This window comes from Ochotona princeps, chromosome X (genome assembly GCF_030435755.1).
Source record: "Ochotona princeps isolate mOchPri1 chromosome X, mOchPri1.hap1, whole genome shotgun sequence".
In the NCBI taxonomy this organism is placed as follows: Eukaryota; Metazoa; Chordata; class Mammalia; order Lagomorpha; family Ochotonidae; genus Ochotona; species Ochotona princeps.
The window spans coordinates 81,570,794-81,583,846 of record NC_080865.1 but is presented as its reverse complement, the minus strand read 5'-3'; the positions used below and the strand labels follow the sequence as shown (position 1 = coordinate 81,583,846).

The following is a 13,053-nucleotide window of genomic DNA, read 5'->3' as shown; positions in this document are numbered from 1 at the left end:
CCAGTCTACTTCCTGGAAAGGAGGACAAGAAAAAATGGGGACAAAAACATCAGGCAGTACAGTGCTACAGAGTTTCTACTGTCCCTTCGAACCCACAGACCTTCTTTGACGTCAGGAGTGGTGAGGTTTTAATACCAAACATAGATTCTTCCATTTAGCCTTGTGCAGGAAGGTAGTTTTCTCTAGGACTTGGCCTCTCCGCAGCTGCCTTTCAGAGTACTTTGGGCATTCATGTACTCATCTTTGGAGAGGTCAGGTCAATATCACTGGTTTTAAGCATGTAACCTAAAGGAATTGAAAGGAAATGGATGGTTTGTGGATTGCCCCAGCTGGTGCTAAAATGCAAGAACATGCTCATTTCTATTTGTTCCTTCCTTTGACAAACTATTTGTGGAACTTGTAGTATGTGCCATGGGCTGTTGTGAAAGAACAGGTATTGATAAAATATAGCTTTATACTTAAGGAACTCGAGGTACCAAAGGGATTATAGAGAGAAGAACTTGAAATGGTTCTATATAGTACTTGCAACAAGACATACACAGAGGTTGTCTCTGGATACTGCCCAGCTACCAAAAAATTGGTTAATGACCCCAGTCCCCCATGCACAAGAATGCCCTTCTGCCATATCCAAAATCTGTTGCTTTCTATTTTGTTAAGTGGCAGTGAAACCCAAAGAAATTGTCTGTTTCTCCAGGACCATGCAACAAGTTGGGAGCAAGGGGATTGCAAGATCATATTGAGTAGTCAATATCATAATTAATGAAATGATCTGTCTTTTCCCTCCTTTATTAACAATCTGTTCGAGTGTTAGGCACTGGCAGGAAGACCTTGTAGTCATAAAGACATGAGGGTGGAAGCAGTGGGAATACAAGAGATGCAATATCAGAGGACTCTACCCAGAGCTGAACCGAATGGGATTATGAATTTCAAACAGAAACAAAGCATGCTAATTTGCTAAACTCTGAACCATATCTGAGTATTGATTGTCTTTGTTACATGGTTCAATTAAAAAATTAATATTTGCTGAACCTACTCAAACTGAAACTGATACAGATTCTGTAAGGCTACTAAATCTCTTAGAATGAACCGCTAAATCTGCCCCCCAATTTGTGGTCTGTAACTTTAAAGTGTTAATCCCTGTAAAAATAGGATTCATGGGTTTGAACTATGTTGCCAGAGGCTGGCTCTTGGAAGGTGCAAATTTAGTCTCATATTTTGGTGGAATTCTTATGTGTTGGAGTACTGATTTCGTGCATACTCTCATTAAATCTTGCATGTTCAGAGAAGCTAAGGAACTTACTGATGTTCAGAGAGCAAATAAGCAACAGAGATAATATTTCAATACAGTCTGACTCAGTATCTGCTTTGGTATACTGCCTGTCTGTACAAGTGCTGCTCACTGTAAGATGGGCTTCTATGCTGACAAACCCATTACAGATTAAAATATCATAAGTGGAAAATGCACTTAATACCCCCAACCTATTGCACATACTGATTTAACAATACAGAACACGGTAGTGTCAGTGGTTTCCCCCTTGTGATAATATAGAAGCTGCAGCTACTGCTCTGCCCAGCATGACAAAAGAAGACCATTCTACACATCACCAGTCATAGAAAAGATTCAAATTCCAAATACGCTTCCTATTGAATGCATCTCCTTTTCACAGCATTGCATGTTGAAAAATTCTGAGTCAAATGGGTCTAAGTTGGGGACTGCCTGTATATACTCTGCTTTTAGCATTTCAGGAAGCAGGCAAAAGTCATCTGTGGGATGTCAGACACTGACTCTGAGCCATCACACTGTCCCTGCCATCGCACATCTACCCTTATACACAGCCTTATCCTTTTAGGGCAGGAGTCTGTGCGTGCTTCCTGCCACATCCCTGGTGCCTAGTCCATGCCAACTAGTAGGAGACCTCAAACAATCTTACCAATGGTCTCAATAACTCTGTTGCTGAAAATACTGAAATTGGGTTCAAATTATGGTGAATTGAAATACCCTTAAAATTCCAGTATGGAAGCTTGCTGTTGAGAAGAGTGGGTTTCAAATACTGATAAGTTTATTTTTAAAATGTTTTCGGATATTTATTATTATTGGAAAAGCAGATTTACAGAGAGGAGAGAAAAAAAATCTTCCATCTGCTTGTTAACTCCCCAAATGGCCACAATGGCCAGAACTGAGCTGATTTGAAGCCAGAAGCCAGGAGTTTCCTCTGGGTCCCCCATGTGGGTGCAGGGTCCCAAGGCTTTGGACCATCCTCTACTGCTGTTCCAGGCCGCAAGCAGGGAGCTGGATGGAAAGTGGAGCAGCTAGGACATGAACCAGTGCCCATAAAAGACCCAGGTGCTAATAAGGGGAGGATTAGCTAATTGAGACATCACGCCAGTTCCTTATTTTAGAAATTTAACAAATTAATTAATTTATGTAAAAGCCAGAGTTAAAGATGGGGAGAGACAGATAAAGGGCTTCCATCTGTTGGCTTACTCCCCAGTGACTGTAAGTGCCAGGGTTGGGCCAGGCTGATTCCAGGAACCAGGAGTTTCATCCAGATCACCCTCATGAGTACAGGGACACAAACACTTGCTCTGTGGTTCCCCTGATTTTTCCCAGGCCATTTGCAGGGGACAGGATCAGAAGTGGAGCAGCCAGGATGTAAACCATTGCTTATATGGGATACCAGGATTACAAATAGTGGCTTTGTTCATGATGTCATATTGCTGGCCTTTGGTGAGCTTATTAACACAGATTTCTGTACCCCCCACCTTCAGAGATTTTTGCCACATTCAATAGAACTGGGGCTTGGCCCAGGAATCTGTAATTTCTACCCTTTCTTTCTAAGACACATTCCTATATGCGTTGACTCACACAAGGATACCTGTAGGTATATACAAATTCTATACTGACACACGCAGGCAGGCATTCATAGACACAAACATAGATCATTAGGACACATTCTGTTCTGCAATCACACTCATTTTAATCCCTTAGAGAAACACCGATTTTATTTTATTAAGATTTTTTTTTTATTAAAAAGGCAGATATGCAGAGAGAAGAAGAGAAAGATCTTCCATCTCCTGTCTCACTGCCCAATGGCTGATCCGAAGCCAGGAGCCGGGAGTCTCCTTCAGGTCTCCCATGTGGGTACAGGATCCCAAGGCTTTGGGACATTCTCTATTGCTCTCCCAGACCACAAACAGGGAGCTGGAAGGGAAATGGAGCAGCCGGGATATGAACAGGGGCCATATGGGATTGCAGCGCTTAAAGGAGGATTAGCAAATTAAGCCATTGTGCCAGGCCCGAGAAACACAAATTTTAAACTTTTTTTGAGTAAACCTTCATCTATAATGTTTTTGAAGTCTTTTTTATGTGAGTAATCGCTCCTTGATTCATTTGGAGATTGACTTTTGCTTTATTTACTTTTTCATTTTCAGTGTTTTTATCCACAGCAGTCATGTGCCAATACACTTGGTGGTAGATTTCTTTTTAAGAACCTCAGTATTTTAGATTCATTAGCAACTCTAGAGGCCAATTTATAAGTCAATTGGCAACTTACAGGAGAACAGGAACTTTTGTTTAATCAATTCAGCGGGAATTTGGGTAGTACCAACCATGTTTCAGGCATAGCAAGGAACAAAAAGAGCTAAGTCCCTGTCCTCTAAAAGTTCACATTTACGTTGGGGACACAGAAAATAATGTCGTGGACACATCAGCAATATAATTTCACATGGCAGTGAGTGCTACAGAGGAAGTAGAGAAGATAATGTAGTAGGTTATATATGGCTAGAACAAAAGATCACATACCAGGTAGCATACACAACAGGGATTTATTTTCTTCTAGTGGCTGAAAGTGTAAGATCAGGGTGGGAGTGTGGTTAGGTTCTGGGGAGGACTCTCCTCCCAGCTTGTGGGGATGAGGAAAGAAAAAGAGATTGGAGTGTGAATGTGAATTTTCCTTTTCTTAAAAGGCTACCGGGGTGGGTATTGGGTGCAGCATGATAAGTCAGCACCTGAGACACCTGCAAACCATATCAGAGTGCTGATTCTGGTCTTTTCTACTCTGCTTCTAATCTAACTTCCTGCTAATGAACACTTGGAAGCAGTAGGTTATGGCTTAAGTACTTGGATCTTTGTGATCCATGTGGCACTCAACCTTTGAAGTAGATGAAAAATGAACATTTTAAAAAGTCGCTAAATCCTATTGGATTAGGGTTCCACCCTTATAGTTTAATTATCCTTAATTGTCTTCTAACTACAAAGCAGTCACATTGAGGATTAAGGCTTCAACATATGACTTTTAGAGTACACAATTCAGTCTGTAACAGGTAATGTGGTAGAGAGTGCCTGGGCTGGATGAGAGAGGAAAGGTATCTTTGAGACAGTGGTCAGGGAAGGTCTCTCCAAGGAGATGGTTATTTGGGTTTTGTACTGCAAGTAACTTTACTTTTTTGTGGGGCATTGTTTTTGTTTTGTTTTGTTTTAAAAGAGACGCTAAGTGTTTGAAGCCTGAATTCAAATCTCAGCTATACCACATAGGACTTGGGAAAGTTCCTTAAATTCTGTGTGCTTCTTCACTTTATTCATCCATAAAATAGGAATATATGACAGCACCATATCCTGAAATATTCTAAGGACTGGCAGCACTGTTTCATAGAACTTTCTGTGATAATGGAAATATTCTACTTGCTCTGTCCAGTATCAGGTGGTTGTTTGCACTTGAAATGTGACTGGTGAGACTGAAAGGCTGAATTTTAAGTCCTTAAATAATAACCATATTGGAAAGCACAGACGTAATGAATTCACATTTGTAAGATGCTTTGGACTCTGGTACACAGCAAGTGTCAATAGATGCAATTGAGCAATAGTGTTAGTAATGGTTATGTTTCTCTGGAAGACAGAAATGTGCTTGCTTTGCACGAAGATCAATCATTTATTATAATCTTCCGCATCCAAGTTAATCACTATGATGTCCCTCATGACAAGCTCCCTCTGCCCCCATGAGCTACATGATAGCCAAATTCCGGGGAAGGAGCCTCTTCTGGGAACTAACTGGAGTGTGCTCCTCCCTGGCAGCCGGGTGGAGATCACCGGTGGATACTATGAATATATCGATGTCAGCAGCTGCCAGGACATCATCCACCTCTACCACCTGCTCTGGTCTGCCACCATTCTCAATATCGTCGGCCTCTTCCTAGGTATCATCACAGCTGCTGTCCTCGGAGGCTTTAAAGACATGGTAAGGAAGGAAGTGCCTTTCTATTTAACAATGCCAATTTGGGATGGAAGGGACAAATTAAGCAATTGGGTGTAATGGAGACACTTATTCTGATGAGCAGAATCAGAAGCAATTGTTTCAAGGATGTAACTGCCCTCAAACACCTCAAGTTGAAGGAACAAGTGAATGCTATCACTGCAAATATTTCTTGTTAACATGAATTATCTGTGTTCTTTTTCAAATATTTATTTATTTTACGTGAAACTCAGAGTTACAGAGAGAGAGAGATTTTTCCATCCGCTGGTTGATGCACGGAATAGCTGCAATGACCAGAGCTGGATTGGTATGAAAACAGGAGCCAGGAACTTCTTCCGGGTCTCCCACATGGGTGCAGGGTCCCAAGGCCTTTGAGCTGTCTTTAGCTTCTTTCTCAGCCCATAAGCGGGGGAGCTAGATGGGAGGTGGAACAGCTGGGACACGAACTGGTGCCTGTAGAGGATACTGGCACTTAACAGGCTGAGGCTTAGCTAGCTGAGCCATCATTTCTGCTCTGTCAGAGTTCTTGATGCACATTTTAGGGACAGGATTGTGGGGGAAGAAAGGGTATTTTCAGTACCCCTTTTACCCTGATTATGGCAGCATGATCTGTTTTCCCTGCTTCCTTTTATTTATTTTTAATTATTTATTTATTTATTTGAAGATGTGAATTAAATGTATTTGTTTGAAACCCAGAGTTACAGAGAAGGGGAGAGGAATGTCTTCATCTGCTAATTCACTCCCCAAATAGCCACAATGACTAGGGCTGGGCCAGGCTGAATCCCCGAGCCAAATGCTTCCTCTGGGACTGCCATGTGAAAGTGGGAACCCCAAGTAGTTGTGCCGCCTTCCATTGCTTTTTCAGGTACATTAGCAGGAAGCTGGATTAGAAGTGTAGTAGTCAAAATTCGAATTGGTGCCCATATGGAGGTGTTGGCTTAATGTACACAACACCGCCCACTTCCTGTCCCTTAACACCTTATCTCCCATAAACTTTAAGTAGCAATGTTTTGGGCTAAGTTTCTCTTAACTTTAGGAGAGATGGAAGGCAAGAAAGTTGTGGCTTTAGGTAAAATTAATGCTAGTCACCCCCTACTCAGGAATTTTATCCTGGAGTTTTTCCAGCTTTGGCTGGGAGACAAACTCCTGAGTTGGCAGATTGAGGAGATGAGACCTCAGGGTAGCCTGTCACAAATTCTCTAAATTGTTCCTAGAGACTTTAGGCATAGGTGGTAGAGTTACCGTGATTAACAGATAGAGAAGGTGATGGTTACATACTTGTTGGGCTTCCTGCAAAGGCTTCTTAGCATCCACTTTTACCCGCAATGAAGGTCATGGTGATGAAATGTCTAACATTTTTTTGATTCCTTACTTTAAGATAGATATTGTCCTCTTTCTTCTTACCCACTTTGAAAATGCACACAGGAGTAAAATTTTAGAAGGTAAATGTGCCACAAAATTGTTAATTTATTGAGTTACTAGCTTCACAACGTGAAAAACTCCATGAGCTCCTTTACCATGGTGATAGAAGGAATTGGGATTTGAAGCAAAGGACAACTGAGGAGGATGTAGAGGGTGACCAAATGGATACCTTTATTAACGACATTTCTGGAAATTGTGAAGAAAGGATGAGTGGAAAGGTATATAACTTCAGACTCCTGTTTTACTTCACTGTGCTCTTTTTATAAAGAAAACATAAATGGAAGTGATAAACATTAATCAATTCCACATATACAAGTTAGTAACATTTAGCACATTTATGATGTTATTTAATAATCACTTCTACCTAATTGTAGAACTTTTTCACTGATCTGAAACCTGTGCCCACTTAGCAACCATTCCCATGTCTCTTCCCTCATAATCCAGAAACCACTAGTCTGCTTTTGGTCCCTATGCATTTATCCAGAGGGAGTCCATACAATATATGAACTTCTATGTCTGATTCTTAAAATTCTCAAGATTCATCTTCTTTGTAGTTCATAGCAGTGCTTCATTTCTTCTTATAGGAATGTTCCATTGTATGGATATATCACATTTTGTTTGTCTCCATCTGTTGATAGATATTTGGGTTGTTTCCACTTTGTGGATATGGGGAAGAGTGCTGCTATGAACATTCATATGCAAGCATTTGTTTGAAAACTTTTCTTTCGTTCGTTCTTTTTCTTTCTTTTTTCTTTCTCTCTCTCTCTTTCGCTCTTTCTTTCTTTCTTTCCTTCCTTCCTTATTTATATAAAGGCATCATACATAAATGTCTTGTATTTCATATATAAAGTTTTACAAGCATAATGATACTTCCCACCCTATCTTGCTTCCCTCTCTCTTGCTTACACCATTTTCCCTCATTTCTTTCTTATGTTTCTTTTAATTTTTGCAATGATATACCTTATAGTCTCAGGCTTGATAGGCTACTAACTAAAGAATTCAACAAATAGTTAGCAGAAAAACCACTGTTCCTTGGTGTATAATAGTCAAATCTCATTTCTAATACTTTTGCTTATATAGCTAGGAAGGGAATTGCTAGGATATATGATAATTCTGTTTAACTTCTTGGGGAAATGCTAAACTTTTTCCACAGCAGCTGCATCATTTTAATTTCTCTACATGCTTACCAATAGTTTTCTGTTTAAATTATTAGCCATTGTAAGGAGCTGCAAAGTGGTATCTCATTGTAGTTTTGAATTTAATTTCCCTAATGACTCATGATGTCAAGCATCATTTTATGTGTTTGAGGGAAATTTATGTATCTTATTTAATTGCCCATTAAGGTTATTTGTCCATTTTTAAATCAAGTTGCATTTTTATTGTTGGGTTGTTAGAGTTCTTTGTATATGTGAATACCAAACCTTTATCAGGAATGTGATTTGCAAATATTTTCCCATTATGTAGATTTTCTTTTCACTTTCTGGATAATTTTTTCTTACAAAAAAAGATTTATTCATTTATTTGAGAGAAAGAGAGAGATCTTTCGTATTCACTGGTTCACTCTTAAATAGCTGCAACAGCCAGGGCTGAGTCAGGCTGAACTCTTGGTTTTCCATGCAGGTCTTCTTTGTAGGTAACATGGGCCCAAAATCTTGGGACATCTTCCTCTGCTTTTCCAGGTCATTAGAAGGCAGCTGGATTAAGCAGGGTGCAAGGACACAAATTGGCACCCATGTGGGATGCTGGTGTTGTACGTGATAGCTTTACCTGCTATACCACAAGGCCAGCCCCAATAATGCCTTTTGATGCAAAATGTGTTTAATTCTTTGTTTAGCTTCTTTAATTAAAAAAAAACTTAAAATGAGTTGTTTATAACTGTTGAGAGCTTCTTTCCAACAATAAGGCAGAAGTAAAAATGTACTGAAAGTTATCAAATACCAAACCTGGGTAATCTATCATGGAGGAATGGGGAGAATGTAAAATGAAAATAAAAATTAAGGACAAAGTAGATTATTTTATGAGATAACATTAATAGATGTATAATGTTGGGGCACAAAGGAACCATTACTTAGGACACTTCACTCAAAAGACACGTTGTAGATATTTCTGGAACATCAACAGGGTGAACTTAAGTAAAATTTTTTGCCTAGGTCTTAATGTGTTTGGTAACTTGTGGTGTGCCTCACTGTGAGCAGAATGCCCTAGGGTCTACAGAAAGACTCACTGGTGTTGGATGGCTGTGGAAGCCATTTCCAGGGAGGGAGGACAGAAGCCAAGGGCTGTGAATTGGCATCCTTTAATAGAATTGGCTAGGAGCCACCATTTCCAAAGCTGTGCGATCCTGAAAGGTAAAAAGATGCCATTATTCCATAACCAGAGGTTCTTGGAAAAAAATCTTTAAAACATTGATAAAGTATTTGTTGGTTAAAGGTACAAGGATTTGAGCTGAATCTTTTTAAAGTGAGTGTATCTTGTCATTTCCTCCTAATTGGTGTCAATAGTTTGAAGTAAACTGAAGAGAAATGAAAGTGGCGTTCTTTGCAAAGTCCGCAATCGTTGTCTCAGAATAAACTCATTTTTGTCTAGGCAAGATTGCTTTCACCCTTCCCTGTGCTACCTAGTAACCTTTTGTTCTAGAGCTCAGAATGCTAGTGATCAATAATGGAGATCTCACAACACAAGGTGCAGAATTTTAACAGCAATTCATTCTCTCTCTCTCTCTCTTACACACACACACACACACACGCACACGCACACGCACACACACTACCTGCACCCAAATAGAGACAGCACACATTTTGTAAAATCAGAATTATTGATTTATATTATAATCAGACCATTATTTGGGGGGCTTTTTACCAATCACTCCTCAACTCTTCAGACTCAATCTCTCTTCCTTTTCCTCTCTTGCTTTTTTTGTATTCTCTATGTCCTATATTCCTGATTTTCCAATGCTCAATCTTCCTGATGTTTATCCTTTTTTACTTTGCCTATAGTAGTCAGCTTCCTCTAAATATTATCCTAGAACCTGACCTTACTGAACATACAAACTTCTCTGTATTGTTCAAATTTTAGTGTATGTGATGCCGAAGTGAGCACCACACAAACTTCTATAGAGGTAATTTACACTGAATAACTGTTTCTCCATAGTCAGGTTTAGTTTATTTGGACTGAAAAGATAGTATCAACTTGTAGGAACAGATCTAAGAGGGTGTGTTTTTAATTGACAGAAGTCCAATGAAATACAATTTCTTGCACTTCTCCATGGGTGAGCGTTATTTCTTACAATTCTGTTGGAGAGTAAGGGCCTTTCTGAGTGCTTTTCCTCTGTGAAGGGAACCAGCCCATGAAAAGTTAAAATCTCAGCCTTCTCCCACACAGTAAAGAAGCTGACAAATAATGAATAAAGTTTGTAGCTCTTCAATCCTCCTAGAGATGTAAACAGCAATGCACTCCAAAGAAGGGAGCAACAGAACTGTGTTGAAACGTGCTGTTAAGGGATATTCCCCTGCCAACACCCTAACATGGTTGCCTGTGCCACTGCCAAAGTCGGCCCACATATTTTCAGCACTTGAGAGGAAGTGTCTGCTGTCCTTTAATGTGGCACAGATATGTACAGGGAAAAACACACATTGATTTTTTTCACACAGCTTTCAGAGCCAATGACATAGAAGATGGGAGAAAAAAAAAGAAAAGCTTTGACCCATGTGGTAGAAAGCACACCCCTACTTGGGAACCTAAAGAGCAATGGTCACTGCGTTTAACAGTGATTTGGTCCCATTGAAAGTAGGGTCTGCATCCTGGACCAGGTTAGCTTAACCCTTCAAGAGCTACATACCACCAGATTGTAAAAATGTTACACAATTATTTCTGTGCTGTTTTGTTTGTGGAAACAAAGGAACACATGCTTTGCTTGTGTTTCATGGCATCTGTGCATTGCTAAGCTTTTGCCTCTAGCCCATAGGGTTGATGAGAAGTGAGTGTCCTCCATGTCTGCAGGGGAGCTCGTGAGCAAGGTTGGAAATGCGTAAGAATCCTTAGGATTTTAGCAAACTCGTTGTGATTGAATGCACTTTGTGACAACAAATGCAGTAGGCAGTTCAGTCTTGTCTATTTGACATTTAGTGTTTTTGTATTTTTTCCTTTTTAATGTGTATCTTTAAAAATCACACAGGTATTTTCAACTTTTTAAAAGTTTTGACATTTGTGAAAATACATATGAATGTGATTGCACTTGTTATATAGATTGGAATCATGCTATATTAATTTAACATGATGGCTTTTCAAAATTAAAAGTATATCATACACAAAATTCTGATTCACCAAATATACATCATTTTTTAATCTGTAGCAACATGGTATTTTAGTATAGATGAAGTGCACTTTATTTAACTATTCTTGTATTGAAGAAAGTTCATGTTATTTGTAATTTGTATTTCTCTACAGAACCCGACTCTTCCTGCACTGAATTGTTCTGTTGAAAGTGCCCATCCTACTGTTTCATACTATGCTCGTCCCCAAGTGGCATCCTACAATACCTACTACCATAGTCCTCCTCACCTGCCACCGTATTCTGCTTATGACTTCCAGGTATGTTGAGAGAGAAAACAAACAAACAAATCCTCTTTTTCCCCCCTGCTTTCATTCAGGAGCTCTTGTCCTCTCCCTAAATTCAATTATGGAAATTTTCTATGATCTTTATAGTGTGTCTGAGGCAGCTGGGCTACCTGTCCTTAATAGCCTTTAGCAGTCTGTGTGTACCAATAGACTAACTTAAGAAATGATAGGCAGGTAGTGATAGAACTGGGGAGGCTGGAAACAGCACAGGGAGAGAAGACATAGAGAGATGAAAGAAAAAGAGAAGAAATAAGAACAGGGTGTCCCAAATTGCCTTGAACCACACCAAGGGCTCAGTGACTTGCTGGGAAACATCAACCCCTTCAGTATACCACATTAGACCCCTATCCAATAGTGGCTTTTTCCAGTCCTCTGGCATGGGGAAAGACTTAGCCATTTTCCCTTAAACAGGAATAACCTGTGTCACATAAGGACTCTGAAATATCCAAAGAAGAAATTCACTTGTTCTTCTCCAGACTTTAATTAGGAATACATAGGACAATGTTCATGTATATATATATATATATATAAACATTACCACATTATCTTCCCCTTTTTTTGGCCTACTAATATGTGGCTCGGCAATAGTGTTACCAAATATGTACTGTCCTGTTTTTTTTTTTTCAAACAGAAAAACATAACTAGGGGTGGGTGTTCAGTGTGGTGATTAAGACATTTGTTGAGATGTCCACATGTCATTTAATAATGCCTTTGTCTGAGTGTTGGCTGCGGATCCCTACTCCAGTTTCCTGCCAGTGCTGACCCTGGGAGGCAGCAAGTGACAACTGACATAGCTGAGTTTCTGCCACTCATGTGGGAGACTTGGATTGGGTTCCCAGCTCACCTTTTTCCTGTTACAGTGCTAGATGTTGTGGATATTTAGGGAGTGAACTGGTAGAGGGGAGAACTTTCTGCCTAAGCCTGTCAGTCTTTCTTTCTCTCTCTCTCCCTGTATCTTCGCTTCTAGAATTTAAAAAATAAAATAACAAAAAAGGGCAGTGGATTAAAAGGGACTCATTGTGTATACTGCACCAAACTAGGCATTTTAGGAAAACAAAATGGCCCTGTAGTCATGTACAGTGATTATAAACCCTTGAGCACAGAACGATGGGGTTACCCCAAACTGTAATTAATTCAAAGATTCATGGACCAAAGAAATATCTTTTAAGGAAAAGAAGACTTGTGATACATTTATATCTACTGGTTTAAGAGGCCATGAATGTTCTAATGCAATATAAAATCATGACTGTTCAGAGGTACTTCCAATTAGCCAGCCAGTTTGACAATACAAAGTCCTTGAACAATCTAATTTAACATTCAGTTTGACAAAAGAATTGAAACCTAAAAACCCTGTCAGTTTGAGTAACAATGTAGTTGTGCTTATTTAAGACATGTTTGGAGAGATCTAGGGCTCCAAAATGCAATAATACAAGTATTATAAAATGGTGTAGTTCACTACTGTTGCTGCTAGATAATGAAGGTGCTCTTGTGTCTTGTCTCACACCGAAGAATTTCCTCTCCAACAGGGGCAGTGAGCAAAGGGGGACTTATTGAAAGTGTGAAACTAGCAGATAGGAGGAAGAATATAAGGAAGGAGCTGCCAGAGAAGCTTGCCAGTACTGGCGCTTTTAACACAAACTTACTCTCTCTGGTCCCTTTTTGAAAAGTGAGTACATACTTAACCCATCAAGGGGGAGCAAAATGACAGCCAAACAGGAGGCCAAAGTTATAGCCAATCAGAAGGCAAGGATAACAACTAATCAGA

General features: G+C 39.7%; 1 protein-coding gene across 2 annotated transcripts in view; it reads left to right on the top strand.

The window, feature by feature from the left end:
- TMEM255A (transmembrane protein 255A) overlaps positions 1-13,053 on the top strand; it is a 57,409-nt gene that overhangs the window by 32,827 nt on the left and 11,529 nt on the right. For both annotated transcript variants that reach the window (XM_004587653.3, XM_004587652.4), the window contains 2 exons: positions 5,072-5,234; positions 11,118-11,261. In XM_004587653.3, coding sequence (XP_004587710.1) covers positions 5,072-5,234; positions 11,118-11,261 — 307 coding nt within the window. The remainder of the gene's footprint in view (positions 1-5,071; positions 5,235-11,117; positions 11,262-13,053) is intronic.